General features: G+C 42.7%; 1 protein-coding gene across 3 annotated transcripts; it reads left to right on the top strand.

Annotated features, from left to right (window-relative positions):
* Nucleotides 1–200: 200 nt before the first annotated feature.
* On the top strand, nt 201–18,612 carry mapk6 (mitogen-activated protein kinase 6). 3 transcript variants are annotated; one of them, XM_084355323.1, is made up of 8 exons: nt 201–379; nt 7,744–8,617; nt 8,706–9,023; nt 14,139–14,283; nt 14,691–14,855; nt 15,456–15,651; nt 15,802–15,919; nt 16,177–18,612. In XM_084355323.1, exons 2-8 carry the CDS (start codon nt 8,381–8,383, stop codon nt 17,272–17,274), a joined length of 2,277 nt encoding a protein of 758 aa, XP_084211449.1. In that variant the 5' UTR covers nt 201–379; nt 7,744–8,380; the 3' UTR covers nt 17,275–18,612. The 3 variants fall into 3 exon arrangements, with proteins under 3 accessions (XP_084211449.1, XP_084211450.1, XP_084211448.1); XM_084355324.1 differs by lacking the exon at nt 201–379 and adding an exon at nt 3,434–3,903; XM_084355322.1 differs by lacking the exon at nt 201–379 and adding an exon at nt 5,263–5,391.
* Nucleotides 18,613–18,836: the final 224 nt, after the last annotated feature.

Here is an 18,836-nt window from a genome sequence, read left to right as displayed (position 1 = left end):
AAACAGGAGAAAAGAAAGGAGAAGAAGAAAGTAGCAGTGAAGGGCCGAGACAGAGAGGAATGGTGGCAGTGGACTCTGCTGGTAGTGAGTCTGACACACTGACAGGGCCATGCCATGCACAGAGCAGACTCCTCCCCTCACTGGCCTGGCCTATATTAACTGTCCATGGAGCTCCACCTCACAAGCAGAGGCACATGGAGTAGGACAACACACTGACAGATCTCTGAGAACACACTCACATACCCACACATATAGAGGGAGATACCGGACTGAGCTGAAACCTCTCCACCTGTCTGGATATACAGTATAAATTCTCCTGGATGGATTATTAACTGCTGTACCATGATGCTGCGCTCGACTCTGGACAATTTCAGCATCGGTGAGTGGGGAGAAGATTTCATTAGTGTTAGAGATGTTGAGGATATTCCTGAGAACAGGTGATACTGAGACACGTAGGTGAAAGTGTGTGTCAGTAAGAGTCATACCACTATCAGCAGCAGATGAACACAGCGTGTGCACAACTTGATTCGTCACACAACTCTGTGCTCAACAAACATGACCCCTGGATTGAAACAGTGCGGTGTTTGTTTTGGACCGTAGCTCATTGCAGTAAGACAGCACTCACTGTGATCTCGACTAATTTACACGGTGAAGATGTGTTGGGTTAAGATTCGGTGTCAACCTTTTGTCTCATGATGTAACGAAGGAAGCCTGGTTGAGACTGGAATACAAACAACAGACTAAGAAGATGTTATTTTAATCCGTCTTCTCTCCAAAACAATATCAAGTGTGAGGGAATGAGATGCAGTACGCAGCGTTTCCTTCATACCTCCATTCATTCACTAAATGTGCAAGCAAGTGCCAATACCTTATCTACAAATCTGATTTAATCATTAATGTCAGCTTTGATCCAAAGCAATCAGTGAGTCTTGTGAAAGAGCGTCAGAGGGCAGCGGGAGGGAATCGTACTGTAGCAGCAAGATCATTGGTAAAGAAAGGACATTTTAAAGGTGCACTCTGAAGTTTTGGGGAAGAAATCTTAATCAGAAGAGAAGATCTTCATTGACTGATTTGTTATGCCTCAACAAACTAAATAAACAAACTCTCTTTGTTTTCATGACTGAATAAACTGAATAAACAAACTGACCTTAAAGGATGACACAATTTCAAACTGTTTTACTTTGTTTATATGTGGCGGACCCTGCTACCTTTCTAGATTCAAACAGTGTTCTGGGGACCTTATTTTCCTATGAGAACAGCTAGTTTATTCAGTTATGGGACTTTCTGCAAAACCCCACACAACTTAAAACTGAACGTTTCTTCATGCTTGTTTAGGTTGAATTTGCTATTTCTCTCTCGTCACAACGCTGTGCTTATGCTCTGGTTAGCTTTATGCACATAAACCACTTGGTTAAGGTTAGGAAAACATCATGGTTTGGCTTAAAATACCTGTTTTAGTCGCCACGATCACAGATCGAGATGGTCCAACTTCCGATGAAATATAGCAGTTTTTAGTTGCCACAAAAAACGCTGGAAACATCTGCAGGTCTCCTTAAAAATATCAAGTGGTGTGACTTAAACAGCGGTCAACGTTGCAGCCTTGTTGGATGTAATAACACAACCATCCTCTCCTCCACCTCCTGATGTGGAAGTCAGATAATAAGCATATAATGTGAATGTGATTTGGTACAAATGCCAACCTTGGATCCATGCAGAACTGCTCACATTATATCCTGGAGACTGGACTGAAATGTAACTTCCTGGAGAAAGATAGTTCTCGTCAAATACTAACGCTTTGGATTGGCCTCTGACCCGAGCTGCCAAGCCAAGGTGTCAGTATTTGTTATGCATGGAGAGACACAACCAAACCCAACATATCTGCGTTATGACTTCTGATGAAGAAATGCCTCCAGAAAATGAAAGAACACACTTCACAGAGTAGGTTAACCACTGACTTTTTTAATGACACGTCGTTTGTCCCTCGATTTCATTTGGGAAAGGCTTATATCAGCGATATTGGTCAGACCTGCCCCGTTATCAGCCCTGTCAATCATTTAGAAATAATCAGTGGTTAACCTATGCTCTGAAGTCATTCATTTTCTGGAGGCATTTCTTCTTTAGACGTCATACGACATAGATATGTTGGGTTTTAGTGTGTTTCTCGTCACCACAGTCTGGCACTAAAGCAAGAGTTGGTGATGTAATGACCCCTCCTCCTTTTCTTTGGTTTCTTGGAGAAAGGTAGTTGATTCTTGAGTCTCATCCACAGATTAACAAATACTGACTGGCACCCGGGTTGGACACCAACCCAAAGCTTGAATGGATCAATAAATTATCATTTTCAATTTCTTAAAGGTGCATTCATACTGTTTAACTTTGGACCCTGCCACCTTTCTAGCTTCAAACAGTGTTCTGGTGACCTTGTGTTCCTCTGAGAACAGCTGAACAAAAAACAGTCAGTGAAGATATTTCTCTTCTGATTAAAATGTGTTCCCTCAAAATACATAGTGCACCTTTAAGTATCACGAGTAATGTGCTGGCAATAAATGTAATTAAGTATCAAAAGTGTAAAAGTATATCGATTATCTGATTCTGATTGTCGATCAAATAAATACATTTTAAAATGTGCTACTTTGGCCCTGATGCAGCTTGTAATCTGCAAAGTAACTAGTTATTGAAGTAGTGGATATGGAAATGTAGTGGAGTGGAAGTATATAGCAGCAAGAAAGCAGAAAATGGAGATACTCAAGTACTCCACGACAATTTAGAGGCAAATACTATACTCAGCATTGTAATCCACTACATTTATATGACAACTTTAGTTACTAGTGACAGAAGAGAGTTTGTTTATTTATTTTGTTTGGTTTTTTTTCTTCAGTCAATGAAGATATTTCTCTTCCACCCAAAACTACACAATGTACCTTTATATACTGTTTACTATATCTCATCTCAAGGAAATACAAGTTTTAAAGGCTCTACTGCTTCAATAACATCTTTCTTTCCTTTATCTGTCTTTAAAATAAGCTACCATCACACGAGGTGTTGTGATTGTAGCTATTGTTACATAACCTGGTGTCTCTGGGGTTGGTGCATGAGACAGAATAACAAACTACTACGTCACTATCACCTGAGAATAAGAAGACGGTCTCATTTTCTTTTTCCCAACGTGTCTCTGTCTTTGACCGACTAATAACCGGGACAATAAGTCCCTCTGAAGTCTGTCGCATCCCGCTCGGTCCGCATGCAGGTCCTGCTCTCCATCGCAGAGCCCATCCCGGCCTGTGAGAGGCATCTGCATTCCCGGGCACATGGGTCCTCACATGGTCTGGCTGCGGATGCTGATGTAGACTGCTGCGGCTGTGATGCTGCTGCTGCCCGCCCCATCCACCCTCCGTTCATTCATCCAAACACGCAGAGAAGGACGAACCAGGCGCTGACTGTGGGACACCAGAGGGAATCTAAACACAGATACATAGATAAATAGTGCCTTTCGTGATCCTTTGACTCTGTTTTGTTCGGGATGTGTACGCCTCGTGGGGATCAGCTGTGAGAAACACCCTGCGCATCTCGGTGCCAGATGGACTTTCTATAAATCCGCAAACCGCAGTGAGTGAACTGTTCTCACTAATGCGATGCTGCGTGCCATAATCTGACACATTAGACAGAAAACAAATATGGAAAACAACTCGTGGACCAATCCGGAAAACATCACCTTATATGGAAAGACGAAACAAACAACAACAAAAAGGCGCATGGATGGAAAATAAGAGAATCTAACCTGTAAGGAGACATCAGTTATTGACAGGCGACATTTGTTGGCTCGACTCAGTTTTTGGAAGAGTGTGAATTAATAAACAGCGAAATAGAAAGAAGAAAACACAAACACTGAGATCTCTCTTTCAGGTAAGATAATTACTGACTTATCACCTGGTCTGCAGCGTTTGTGTGCAGTCTGGCCAACAGTTTTTGGATGTTTTGATCTTTCCTTGGCTAAAACAGGATGTTTAAGAGGAAGCAAACACAACAAAACAAACCTGCTGTCTTTGTCGCTACTAGAATTGTGTTATAGGTCAAGTGAGCTATGATTTTTATTCTATCTGGAACTGAACTTTGCTTTACAGCGTTGTTTCCTAGAACCATTGCTGGAATTTACACAATGTTGTTATCATTGCATCCATTACCGTAACCTGTAAAATTCAAGCTGGATTTTGAATCTACCGCTGACACGTGATTTCCAACTAACAACACATGTTTTGAATGACTCGTGCTGCGTTCACATACAGCTCGAAGCTCCAAGTTGTGAAAACGACCCACTCCAGAGTGCGTTCTGTTAATGACATAGCCCACAATGTCTGATATATTAGAGTTTGCAAGACTCGCCAGAAATCTGCACTGTTAAAAGTATCTTATTTTCTGGCTTTTATTAATATAGGCCTATATTTTGCATACATTTGCCATAGAATATAAAAAAACATCACTTCAACCATGACTCGTTGACATATCCAGAGGATCAAATTGGATCATTGTCTATTGATTGATTAGTTTTTCTGTTTATTGTGTGTTATCTGGCATTTATTGTATTTTTCCAAATTATGTTTTATACATTTTTTTATCGTTTTTTTTCTTCTGTTTCTTTTTGTTTCTGTAATGGAGTATAATCTATAATATATACAATATCTGTCATATAAGCCTGATGGCTTTCCATAGTCATCTGTTATTCTTTATCTAATCTTGTGTGTGTGCAAATAAAATAAATACATAAATCCATGCAATCCATTTAGCCTACTGTATATTTGTATGAAATGTTTAGTACATTACTAATGATATTTAAAAGACAAACAAAGGCATCTCAAGAAAGATGAGACAGAGAGAGAGGGGTATAATGTTTCTGGGATCATGGAAATCTTGATTACAAACAAACAATAAATATAATGTAAATAAATGTAAATATGAGGGCTAAATTTTATTTGTTGCATCAAAATTATCACCAATGAACACAGTAAACAAGAGAGTGGCTTCAAAATATTATTATAGCTAACTGATAATCATAGTCAATATAACAATAAGGTAATAATGAGATAATAATACAAAGTGCTAGTGATACTTAAATAAAAATAAATAAATAATCGTATTCATAATAGGCCCCAAAAGCCTCTCACATCACCGGGAATCACTACTTCATCATATAATCTCTGAGGGGCTCTCACCGTAGTTGGCGTATTTCCGACAATCCATGAAGGTAGCCTCGTGACGTCACCGCTGCCTTTCATAGAGCAGCCCAGCCTAAATGGCGATTGCAACAGACCCGCAGGACTCGGTAGTGGAGCGCAGTCAAACCTCTTCCAGGGTTTGATTAAAGACATAACGAAACTAATGCGACGAATAAGGACTGTAAGTAACCTGCTATTGGCCTATGCTTGTCACTGTTGTATTTTATGCCGTTTCACTGTGGATTCGCGATCGTTTTTAGCGGTTTAACCGATGTCGGCTTTGTGCTGCTTAGCGCAAGGAGAGCGGCTGTACCACGTAGTCAGATGCCTCCGCCAACAACGACTCCTTTGTTCCCGCTATCGGCGGGTTCCCCCTGAACGTTGTGTTTAATATTTATAAAACAGGCAGCGTTTCTGGCTCTTTGTTCCCTTCTTTAATGTGATGTATGTGTGTGTTACCGGGTGCTCATGGTTATGTGGTACATTCGGTCGACGGAGGTCTGTCAGTGCCTTGTCAGCCTGCCGTTATGCTTCCATTCGTGGCTTATTTTCCTCTAGCCAGTCACAGACTCACTGAAGGCTAAAAATAGGTGGTATGAACGCGAAAATCTCCAAATGAACGCTGTTGTTTGTCTTTAATTTGTGGTATGTAAAGACACCCAAGGGTGATAAACAGATAATCTCAAGCACGTTGTGTTAACCTCGCTCACGTTATTATCGATACCCAGAAACCGGACTAGCTAGCAGGCGCTGAAACCGGGCGGGGGAGGGTTAGTTTCCATGACACCACGTTTCAACTTAAAGCCGGTGATTGAGACCATTTGTTGTTTGTCTGCTGCTTTAACGGAACTATTATCATGTTTAACAATAATAAAGGTGAGGTATGATATTTTGTGGAAAATGTCACATTGTTAAAGGGTTATCAATTTTACACATTATAGGGGGAGTAATATATGTGGGGGGAAAATAGTATAATACCTTTTGTGACTTCAGAGGAAGCTGTGTGTGATTTGATCTATTGCCTCCAGTGATGTCACTCTGGTTAAGTTGCATTGTGGGTGATATAGAGTGGTGTAGTAATGAGTCCTAAAACCTGGAAATCAGTTAGTATTTTAGCACTTATGGTTCCCTTCTCTCAAAATCAAGGGGTTATTTGAACAAGTTTTTGGTTAAATGCTTGAAAAAAAGGTCTGTCGTCTGTACTTTTATCGTTCTAAGACATAAAATACATCACTAAACGTCCCACCGCTGAATTATAGAGCGCATATGCGTCTTATAAACGCCGGTTGCTAACGGAAACTTATCTACTCACTAGTCCGTCTTTACAGGCCGGCTTGAATTACAAACTATTCTAACTTTACAACTTGTACATTTATCAGTTTATAGAAAATGTGTATAGTAAATGTGTAGTAAGACGCTTAGTGGTGGTGATGTTTGAGTCATGTGACCGCAATGTAATCTGTGTATTTAACATTAGCTTTTTACTTCTAGCGATTTAATTCACGCTTTGATAATCACAAAAGTGGTGTTCATCTGTGCAGATTGTCTTGCTGAACAAAACGTGTATATATCATACACCTGTGTTTGCCACAGAGATTTTGTTCTGCAATAATCCAAAATCCCCTTTTTGTCAAGGGGACCAGGTGTTAACTTCTGGGTTAGCCTACAAAGTATGTCATTGCTACATCAGTCTATTACCTTCAGTGGCTACATTGCATTATGGGTAATGAAAGCACCAAGTTTTGATTAGGTTTTCAGGTTTGCACGAGTGCTGGAAATCCTTGAAAATGCTTGAATATAATGTGTTGTTTCCAACGTCTGACAAATGCTTGGATATCTTGAGAAAGTACTTGAAGCTGCTTGAAATTGTAACAGCATTACTTTCATGAAAAAGTGCAACCTGGCTAAATAGTTCGAATTTTTAAATAAAGAAATAAAAAAAACTCAAATTAAAGCAACCAACAGACTGCCCTCCATCTCTGCAACAGCTAGTGATCAAAAGTTTTAGGGCAAGATATCTATTAATGACACAGGGTATTTGATTGTATGATTAAAAATGCAGTTTTATATTACAAAATGCATTGTATTCCATCCTATAGTGCTGGAAAAGCTTGAAAATGATTTAAAAGTGTTTTAATTTGATTATGGAAAAGCTGTAGGAACCCTGAATTTTGGTCTTGCATTGCATTCCTAGGACAGTGTTGGACTCATAATAGGCCGTTAAAAACAAATTATCAAAATTGATACAGCAGAACCAGAGGTATTGCCAGTTTTATTCCATACATTATTCTTCCATTAAAAAACACATTACCCACAATGCATCTCGGCCACTGAGTAACATTACTGGAGGCAATTTTACAGATTGCATGCAGCTTCCTCTGGAGCCACAAAAGGCTTATGCTACTTTTTCACATATGCAGTAGTACTCCCCAAGACCTGTGAACACACTTTAATATGGCGGCGTTACACTTTAATTGATCTGGCTTTATATCTTACCACTTTTTTCTCCTCTTTTTTTCCCCTTGTCTTTCAGGTTACACCCAAGTAAAATGGAGGATAGTTTTGATTGCGACTGTGGCGAGCTTGAGCCACCTGATCATTGAGGGTCACTAATTACTTTGAAGACTTAAAGGCCAGACTCATTTCAATTTTATAGATCAGGTGACTTGACAGAAAAATTACACATTTAAATATTAAAAAAAAAAAAAAAAGACAAAAAAAGATTTCAACAAAGTGCATTTAGGCACATTTCATATGAAGCTGCTCAGGACCAGTCGTACACTGAATGTATCTGCACTGTAAGGATGCAACTACATGCTTTTATAGTTTAATATAGTTTCAGTGCTTTTTAATTGGGCCTCATTCCAGTCCATTCCATTGCAGTCTATAAACACTACTAAGAACTGTTCAGTTAAAGATACAGGATTGGTGGAGGATTTAAGTGTTTACATTTTCTCTCCTTATTCAAAATGGAAAGAAAGTTTAACTACACATTAGTGCCCCGCATTTGACAGTGACGGCTAGACGGGGGGACTGGGTAGTCGTCTGTATAGGGGTCAGTTAGCCTCAGAAGCAGTGGGGGAATTTCCAAATAAATTCCTCTGTTGGTGTTCCTCTGTTGGAGACCAAACGTTAGAGAAAACAGGTGTAAAAGCCTCAAAACAGTCATCATGGCAGAGAAGTTTGAGTCCCTGATGAACATCCACGGCTTCGACCTGGGTTCTCGCTACATGGACTTGAAGCCTCTTGGCTACGGAGGGAACGGCCTTGTGTTCTCTGCAGTTGACACCGACTGTGACAAGCGTGTAGCTGTGAAGAAAATTATCTTGACCGACCCCCAGAGTGTGAAGCACGCCCTGCGGGAAATCAAGATTATCCGACGCCTTGATCACGACAACATTGTCAAGGTAAGTTGCAAGGACTGTGCTCAGAGTAACAAAGAATAATTATCTTAGGAATTTATATCTGATATGACCCTTATTTCTGTGTCTCCAGGTGTTTGAGACATTGGGCCCAAATGGTCGCAGGCTCACAGAGGACGTGGTGTCCCTGACAGAGGTCAACTCGGTCTACATAGTGCAGGAGTACATGGAGACAGACCTGTGTCAGGTGCTGGAGAGGGGTCTTCTGTCTGAGGGCCACGCCAGGCTCTTCATGTACCAGCTCCTCAGGGGCCTTAAGTACATCCACTCTGCCAATGTGCTGCACCGCGACCTCAAGCCTGCCAACCTGTTTGTCAACACAGAGGACCTGGTACTGAAGATTGGGGACTTTGGGCTCGCCCGCATCATGGACCCTCACTACTCTCACAAGGTAGGATCAGTCTCTGAGTAGCTGTTTTGTGTTCTTGGTGAATTTGGAATATGATTTTTTTAAAGTGGAGTTTTGTGATGAGTGGTTGCTGCACAGACTAGACGCCCCCCCCCCCCCCCAAAAGATGAGAGCTTTGTTGCTCTCTCACGTGATGTTTACAATTTCGCCCAGTAATGCGGTGCTCCCCTGGGTGATGCAGTTTCACAGCAGGATGTAAACAAGACAGGATGTGGTTCCTTGAGGTAACGCCTCTGTTTCCCTTCTCAGGAGAAGTGAGGCTGCGGAAAACACAACCCTGGGAAATATTCTTTTTCCGTTTACAAGTGTATACAATATAGAGAAAACATGCTCCACTCAAAGTCTAAATATACAAATGAGTGGGTTCATGATAATGTGGCTTAACAAAGATGAAGATAATCCTCATTCCCAGGTGGAAAAAAAAAGATGTGTGAATGTAGCATGCACAGTGCAGGCTCGGTTCAGCCTTGAGCGTTTGTCAGCTTCTGATGATAATGTTGAAGGCTCAAGGCTGCAGCAGATCCGTTATGGATATGCTGCATTAAAACATGTGAGGTTTTATTTATATCCAAGAGTGCTTGTTTTCCCCCGTTTTTCCTTTTGCAGTAGGGCTGCAACTAACATTTTTTTATAGCGATTAGCCTGCTGATTATTTTCATGAAATTTCTAAATTGTGAAAAATGCTTACCACAAGATCCTGAAGAAAGGAAAGCAGCAAAAACTCACATTTAAGAAGCCGGAACCAGCAACTGTTTGACATTTTTCCCTGAAATTAGAACTGCCTGACCTTAATGGTTGGACTGTCATTGGCTGTCAGAAGGCTTTGAGTTACAGGTTTCTTTCCATGTTTCTCATCAGATGCCAGCATAATGTAAACCTGGGCATTAAAAGCCAGATGTTAGCACCCCAAATGTTGAACGTACACATTTTAATGCTCTCTATAAACCTGTATTTTGTTTTGCAAAGCAGTGTAATGGTAGCAATAAAGTCAGTTGCTTTTATCTTTTAGTATGAGAAGTGTATAGATCACCCTGTCTAATTGCAGCCAGGTGGAAGGCCTGTATTGCCCTTGTGTGCTTCTGTCACCTTATAAAGGGATGGGAAAATTCCATTTGATGGCCATATGGTGGTGTGATGTGAGGGAAATGTAGGTTGGGGGGTCTGTCCTTCCCTGTCACTGTAGCTGCTGGATCTCCTTAAAGCTCAGAGGCAGTCAGATGCTTACACGTGTCTCAGATTAGTCATCAGAGGGTCTGAAGTGGGCTCACGTGATGCAATCCCTCTGGCTGGCACAGCCTCATTCATATCCCTCTCACAGTCAGGATCTTGCCACATCATACGCTGCTGTGAGAAAGTCTTACACACACTTGTTTACCCGAACTGCTCATTCCCAGCTCACCACCACTACTACGTTTTCTATATTCTCCTATGAGTCATGTCTTTGGTGGAAACAATAGGTCTTTTTGCAGTAGAAAGAAGGCAAGTGAAGGCTCATTTTTGCCAGTAAGAAGTGAGAGTTTCTCATAGAGTTCAGTCACTGCAGCCACCCACCCGATGTTACCGCGCTCCTCCCTTACAGCAGGGTTTGCTATGTGGGCTTTTTTCCCCTCTACATAAGCAGTTTTTCCTGATGGGAAACATGCGGGCAAGTGGGTATTGAAAAGCTGCTTGACTGGGGTCAGCTCTCTTGTGTTTGACTATTGTCTGCTGTAGTACTGCATCAGACTACTGCTGCGGAGTTTTTGTCAAGGATACAAACGCTTTAGTTGTGTTGTCAGACTGACTTTAATAGGCTTTGCTGCTGCTCTTTTCCAAACAGTTTCGTCTGTCTCTACTATGATAACAAAAGCCGTGTGGTGTGTGTGTGTGTGTGGGGGGGGGGAGGGACACTGATAACCAGACACTTTTCCATGGCACCTATAGTCATCTGATGTGTGTGCGTGTGTGGAGTCTCAGGTTCATTTCCAAACAAGCCTCATTTGGCCTGTCACCCTCACATGACACTGTGTTGCCCAGTGGAGTGTGGAGGCGTTATAAAAACAGTCAGTTTCAGTGTTGGCCAGACATTAGGGTCCAAAAAACAAACCACCCTATACTTGTAGTAGGCTGTGTGAGCCGGGGCAGCTGGGTGGCTGAGTGCATGTTATTTGAATAACGTTGTATCTAAATAAAGAAGCGCTCTTTGCCAGTGAACCTCAGTTTCTGGCAGAGTTTCAGTAAAGAAGCATCATAAATCATATATAAGCAGAAGGCATTTCCTCATGATTTTCGCTTTGCTCTGGTTAATAAAAACAAAACTCCTCATGAGTTCTTCAGGCTTTTATTAATCCTGCATGTCTTTCTTTTAAGTATGCTTAATGATGCCTGCCAAGACTACCTGAATTTCCGTGTTATCTTTCTATTGTCCTGAGAAAGCGAGTTGTTTCTGCCTGTGTGAACCTTTAGGCCGGCCCTCGTGGTGGCTCAGGATCAAGAATGACAAGAATTCACGTGCACTCATCCAACTTGTCCAGCCCGGATCCAGCTCTTTGTCTCGTTGGGGGAGCCTTGCTCAGAGCCTTATTTGAAGCGGATCTAAGCTTGTGTTCATTTGCAGTTGCAGCCCACCCTTTCACAAGACAAAGAAGGAATACTGTGGATATAACCCTCGTCCATTTAGGTTGTGCTTAAGCAAGCTGTTTGGGATTTAAATGAGGTTAACTGAGGCTGTAAACGACCCCTGAATAGTGTAGCACATTTAATGTGTGGCTGAGCTAAGTGATATCACATCTGCTCTCTTAATAGGTGAAATCCAGTCTAGTTTTACATGTCACCATCATCATCTTAAGTCTTGTCTTTTCAAATGAAGAGTAGAAGTGCTTGACAAACTTGTGTGAGTCATACAGATAAACTCTTGCTGTAGAAAATGGTCTCTTTTCATTTTGCCACAAGTCAAAGTAGCTGCACTAATGCAAACTTGGAAAACTCTGGAATGTATGATCTTGCCTGTGGCTCAGCATAAAATTTAGTAATTTGTAATGTTGTGGAGATAATAGCGGGGAAGTTTTCAGGGAATGTATTAAGTAGGGGGGGGGCTGGCGGGTTCAAAGAGGTCCTCTCTGCCCACACAAGCGACACACAACTCGGCAAACCACAACTGCAAGAGCACACACACATTTGACCCAATTATTCAGCCAGCAACAGGCCTGTCTGGCACCAGAGTTCACAGGATCCAACTAGAAAAAGGCTCAGTTGACGACTTTAAGACTTAATGAATTTCAGAGAGGTTATTCCACTTACTTTTTCCAAGCCCAAAAACATTCTAACAAATAGTTTTATGGTCTTCTTCAAGAACTCCACTTGACCCACTATATACAGTCCCAGTGAATTGATTTGTATGTGTGGGATACTTAAGACTGAACACTTTCATTGCCAGCAAGGGAATCTTATTGAGTAGTCAGTCACAACCATTCACCTTCTCTGACATCTGTCCTGACCTGCTAAAGGTTGCTGTGACTAACCGCAGCCAGAGACACTGAGGGAGACTGCTATGAGTCATTAAATGTCAGCCCGGTCTGATCTAGATCAGGTGGTTAAGTTATTCACCAACTGTTGCCGGAGGTATGGCGCTGGCTGATGCTTTCATGCCTGTGTGTCTGCCTTTTGTGGCGAGTGGCTCCCTCAGAGATCAGTAAAAGTAAAGAGGGTTGGAATGGTAACGTAATGCACTTTATGTCCTCGGCTGGTGGGCAAACTCTAATCTGCTCCTTTCAGTTCAGAGTCCATCGTACACTGAATTGTCCTTACGCAATGACCCGACACTCTTTCAAGCTAACCTAATCTACATCTCTGTCGCAATGCTCTGCTGAGCAGGATGCATTTGTTTCTCCACTGACTGTAACTCCATTTGCATAGGTCACACAATTTACTGGCTGTTACTCAGAATGAGAGCTGGATGTTTCTCTCAGTAGGCGTGTGACCTGCCCGAGTGTGTTACTACCTTGTAATTCCCCCTCAAGCTCTTAATAAGCTCCCTGGTGAAAGCCGCTGCCAGACTGGTTACCTGATGGAAGGAGTTCTATCTGTTCGACAGTCTACGTGGCGTGTCATTTATAGGCTCATCAAAACAAGGGCGTGCAGTGATACACTCCAGGATGGCATGACATCAAGTATATGTGACTAACTTAGGGCAGAAACAGGAGCCTGGCTCAGTGGTGAGGCGACCATTTTGGTCTCACCACAAACTTCCACTGCATGTGGGGGGAGTGAGAGAGGGCAGCGAGGGTGTTGTTTTACCACCTTCCCTCCCCCAATGTCCCAGTATGTACACACACATACACACAGGTCAGTTGCCTTTGTCCCTGTCCCTGTTGGTAGTTTGGTTTGTAGGGCTGCAACTTGTACTTCTTTTCTTTATTGATTAATCTGTTCATTATTTTCACGTGTTTAAAATGTCAGAAAAATGGTGAAAAAAGTTGATCAGATGACCCAAAATGTGTCCTTAAATGACTTGTTTTGTCCTCAACCCAAAGATATTCAGTTTATTGTCACAGAGGAGTAAAGAAACCAGAAAATATTCAGCTGGAATCACATAACTTTGGCTTTTTCTTTCTTAAAAAGTCACTTTAACCGATTAATCAATGGTTGACAACAGCCGCAGCCGTAGTTGAGAGCAGATTGGTGTCACCAGTGTGTCATTGGTGAGTGGAGTGTGTGGCAGCGGGGGATTATCCTGTTCTCTCGGACTGCTGACAGGGCCCGCACGTGTCTGATCTCCCCCCTTTCATCTTTCTTTTCTCTCTGGGTTCTTTGTCTCCGTGCTGTGCTGCGTACGTGACCAGCACAGAGTCAAGGAGACGACCCAGGGTTACCGGGTTTAGCACAGACCAGCAGGCACGGTTTGCTCCAGGCCTCGTGTTAACAGCAGTGTTGTTGGATAGCAAACGTGGAGGCACATGAAGTAAAGTTAATCCCATTTATCTGTTAGTGAGGGGAAACGGCAGGTTTTAGAGCCTCGAAACTGTGAATGAACCAAACATGATGACAGTTCATATATATATGTATGTATATGGTGATGAGTAGCTCCAACTCAATATGTCTTGTCTCCCTCTAACACAGGGCCATCTCTCTGAAGGTCTGGTCACTAAGTGGTACAGATCTCCTCGCCTGCTGCTCTCTCCAAACAACTACACCAAAGCCATCGACATGTGGGCCGCCGGCTGCATCTTCGCTGAGATGCTCACAGGGAAAACCCTCTTTGCTGGTAAGTGTTGACTCACGTTTTTAAGTGTGACTCACTGTTACCATTCATATGCAAACACACCGGCAGCCAGTCTTTGAAGCAGGTCAGGTGACTCTGAGGTAAAGATGGGGCACAGGTCTGATATGTTCATCCTGTTAGTCAACATGTTTGTGTTCAGAATAGACAGACCCAGAGTCAGTTCTTACTGTCCTCATTGCCCTCCTTTTTTGAAAACCAGCTGGAGCTGGGTGAGACTGACTGTTCTTGTTTGTTGAAACTGCCCTGAGCTGAGCACTAGGCAAATATAATTTCTGTTCTCATGATCTCCCGCGCTCAGCCCTGCTAAATAAAAACTCAGCCATCCAGACGTTGAATGTTGTGTAACTCGCCCAAGAAAGCACCTGATGTTTCTCTGCCCGGTGTTTCAGGAGCCCACGAACTGGAGCAGATGCAGCTGATCCTGGAGTCCATCCCTGTGCTGCGAGAGGAAGACCGACAGGAGCTCCACAGCGTCATTCCCGTCTTCATCCGCAACGACATGTCCAAGCCTCACACACCACTGGCCAAGCTGCTGCCTGACGTCAGTCCCCAGGGTGAGCACCACTTATTTATACATTCAAGTTCTCATATGAACACAGACCAAAGATATGGGGTCCAGGGCCTCGCTAAAGAAACATCCAGAGTCTCAAAATCCTATCTCAAAACAGTTTGTGATCAAATTTAGGATTTTTAGTATTACAGAACAACTGCATTTAGGAAAAATCCTGAAGTGAGGAATTTAGGAAGTTAGGATCCTGTCCAAAACTCAAAATAACTGTCAAAAAAAAAAAATAGAAGCTAACACTGATGTTAGCTTGTTGGAGAAGCAAGCATTGACGTTAGCCTATTTTTTTAAAATTTCCAGACCCATGTATTAATGGGTGTACAGTATGTCCACTCCTCCACAGACACGAGACAGCTGTTGTCAGTCTCATGTACGTTCTTAACACAGATTCAGTCATGACAGGATGAGTGCAGATTGAGTTAAAGGTTCTAGTTAGGATAGGACACACATGAGTTTAGGAATGGCTTCTGTAATGGGAAGATTTTTTCTCTTAAGATGGGACAAGTGGTTAGGACATTTTTCTGTTATGACGCCCCAGGGTCATATCTCGTTTCCTACTTGATAATCTCATTCTCCTCCCTCTATGCAGCCCTGGATTTCCTGGAGAAGATCCTGACCTTTAACCCCATGGATCGTCTCACTGCAGAGGAGGCTCTGGCCCACCCCTATATGGCTGACTACTCCTTCCCCCTAGACGAGCCTGTCTCTCTGCACCCCTTCCACATAGAGGATGAAGTAGATGATATCCTGCTCATGGACCAGAGCCACAGTCACACCTGGGACAGGTATCCTGCTCATTTTTTCTTGTTTACTTTGCTCTCAGACAAGTTTTTCTGAACTGGTTTAATGGTGTGTTTGAAAACTCAAGCTTTTTTTGAGTTGTTTTGTGCTTCATTGTTGCTATTCTAACGTCTCTTTCCTCCGTACTCCATCAGGTATCACGAGAGCCAACTGTCAGAGGCTGATTGGCACTTGCACAGCACCCACGACCCAGACGAAGTTCAGGTTGACCCGAGGGCTCTCTCTGATGTGACAGACGAGGAGGAGGTCCAGGTGTGTGTTAATTTTAAGGATCTTCAACAATAAGTTTCTTCTCTTTTTCTGTTTCCCTTTGTAATACATTTTACAATGCTTATAAGAGGTGTGTGACAATGTGCTTCTGAAAAGGGGAAGATTTAAAGGTTATGTATTGAATTTCTCTAAAAATGATAGACAACAAATAGAAAATAGCTTTTCGTGTTGTAAGTGTTCATCAAAAATGTACTTTTTGATGAGTTAAAGTCTAATCGAAGGCCGTTGTCTGTTCCCAGGTGGATCCTCGTAAATACGCTGATGGAGATCGGGAGAAGTTCCTGGATGAGCCGTCCTTCGACTACTCCACTCTGTTCCTGCCGGAGCGATCCTGGCAGGACGACGACCACCACGAGAACAAATACTGTGACTTGCAGTGTAGCCACACCTGTAACTACAAGGCCGTGTCGCCCTCCTACCTGGACAACCTCATCTGGAGGGACAGTGAAGTCAACCACTACTACGAACCCAAGCTCATCATCGACCTCTCCAACTGGAAGGAGCAGCAGAGCAAGGAGAAGGCCGACCGCAAGGCCAAGAGCAAGTGCGAGAAGAATGGGCTGGTGAAGGCCCAGATCGCGCTGAAGGAGGCCGAGAAGACCCAGAGTCCGGTGGAGAAGGACAGAGAGCAGGAGAAACACCAGACAGAGAAGCCTCAGAGCCAGCAGAACCCAGGCTTTGACTTTGATTCCTTCATCGCTAGCACCATCAAACTGAGTCTGCAGCCGGAGCCCTGTCCGGAGGTGGCCCTGCTCAACGAGGTGGGCCTCCTGAACGAGCTCAACTCCTCCGTCTCCCAGCTGGAGGCTCCCCGCTCAGGCTCCATGTCCAAGTCCATAAGTCAGGAGAAGGAGGAGAAGTGCCTGGTAAACCTCGCCCAGTTAGGCGGAGGAGGGCTGGGGGTCGTCAGCGGGGACGGCGCCTGGCCCGCTCAGCCCTGGGAGAGCTTCGGCTCTGGGGAGAGAGTTGAAGAGAGCGGCTGTTTGATAGATGAAGCGTGCTGGGACATTCGCAAAGAGGACCACCTCCAGAAGGAGAGCACTTACACCAGCTATCTGGACCGCCTGTTCAGCCGGAAGGAAGAGGTGGTCGGAGAGACTGTGGCCAGCTCGGAGACGGAGCACTCGGAGGTGAGAGAGCTGGACGAGGGCTTCCTCGGCAGGAACACGGAGATCGTGCTCAACGTGCAGCTGGACTCTCTGGCCCTGCCCGGCTTTGACGGCACTGATGACTTGCCTCTTAAATCCATCCAGGCGTCCCTCACCCCCTGCGCTGTCAAATGCTCCCCACAAATAGCCCACAAAACATACAGCAGCATCTTCAAGCATCTTAATTAAATAAATCTATATCCTCCCTCACAGTGCAGAATCTAGACCGTTTTGTTTTTATGTTTTTTTTAAAATAATATCGTATATTATTGTACTTGAATCATTTCATACCTTTTTTTATTACTTTTAATTATTATTATTATTATTATTTTTTTAAGAGTTGAGAGGGGTGATTTATTATATTTAAAGAGTTTTGGTCATCACTCTGAGCCTTGATCACCAGGCCTTCATGGGTTAATGTCTACGCCCTCATTGCTAAACTGGCATGTCACTCGCACACTTAAGTACTGTAGATGAACAGAAAGTGGAGAGAATTGAATAAAGATGGATGTTGGGAGAGGAGGTTTGGCTGTTTGGCTGTGACATAAAGAAGGATGGTAGACGCTAACATTGCTGTAGGCATTTAAAGTGCTTTCAAACACCCTTTCCTGGGATGGGATACAGAAAAAAGAACGGGATGGGATGTCCTTTTTTTTCTTTTTCTTTTCTTTTCTTTTCTTTTCTTTTTGTTTGACTTCATGACTTTTCCCCCTGAAGAAAGCTTCCTTAATAACCCTTTCATACTGTAAATCTGACACATGATGCCAGCAGCAACCATTATCGTAGGCGTTAATGTAAATGTGTTATCTACCTCAAGGTAACAGCCGCGAGAGACACTCGAAGCCGCACTAGTGCTTTACACACATGACCATCCTCATGCCATGAAATGAAGTGGTCGCGTAGATGAAATCTGTCTCACTTTAGCATTTAACATAGTGAGGTGTTTCAGTAATCATTATTTATTTCTAGCAGATGTGCGATATTTATTTTATCAAAAATGTGTTATTTCAATGTGATTATTGAAGATTGAGGAGTTGGACTGACTTCCATTTTCATTTCGGCACTATATGGGCGTGTAAGTGTTCCTTTTGTTTTACGGTAGGATGCAAATTCATCTGTTATGTTCTAAAAGAAGTCGAGGCTTTCCATTTTCCACCAATACTGTCCATATGGATATCATTCTTTTTGTTTTGTTTTTTTATTTATAGGTGCATTCTGTCTTTAGTGGAAAAAAACTGCTCTATGGTTTAAAGAAGCGCCTACAAGTCTTAATTTTTTATCTAAATGTAATGTAAAAAATTGCGTGCATGGAGGCAAGAGAAAGGTACATTAAAGTAAAGTTAATGGTGAGTATAATGTACGTCAGTTTTAATTGTACGTTTTTTGTTAAATTTCTATGTACTTTTTCCAGGCAAGCATGATGAATTAGGTTAAGGTGTAGCATGTAGAACACTTACGGACTTTTTTTTGTAATCATTGGTTCCCCTGTTCTACAAAATATCTCAAAATAAAATTACTGGCAAAGAGTTTGTCCTGTGTTCGTCCTTTCTTTCTGACCTCATACACTCAGTTAAGTGGAGTGTTTTTTTAGTTTTGTTTTGAGTTCACAGCCACAAGGTCCTCATTGGTGGTGAAGAAGTGCTGACTACAGTGTTGCCACCTCTAGCCTTTACTTTTGATGTTTAAGTAGGCAGACTAAATTACACTGAGTGCTGGAGACATAAGCCTTGAATCATCAGCTAAATGTAGCT

This window comes from Pagrus pagrus (assembly GCF_965226575.1).
Source record: "Pagrus pagrus genome assembly, chromosome: 1".
NCBI classification, from domain to species: domain Eukaryota; kingdom Metazoa; phylum Chordata; class Actinopteri; order Spariformes; family Sparidae; genus Pagrus; species Pagrus pagrus.
Note: the sequence above shows the minus strand (reverse complement) of the source record. Positions and strands in the feature narration are given on the sequence as shown.

Excerpts from the sequence above, each read along its gene's own strand:
- mapk6 (XM_084355323.1), top strand. The coding sequence starts at position 8,381 with ATGGCAGAGAAGTTTGAGTCCCTGATGAACATCCACGGCTTCGACCTG. Across the intron at positions 8,618-8,705 it reads ATCACGACAACATTGTCAAG|GTGTTTGAGACATTGGGCCC; the intron begins GTAAGTTGCAAG and ends CTGTGTCTCCAG. Across the intron at positions 15,920-16,176 it reads CAGACGAGGAGGAGGTCCAG|GTGGATCCTCGTAAATACGC; the intron begins GTGTGTGTTAAT and ends GTCTGTTCCCAG.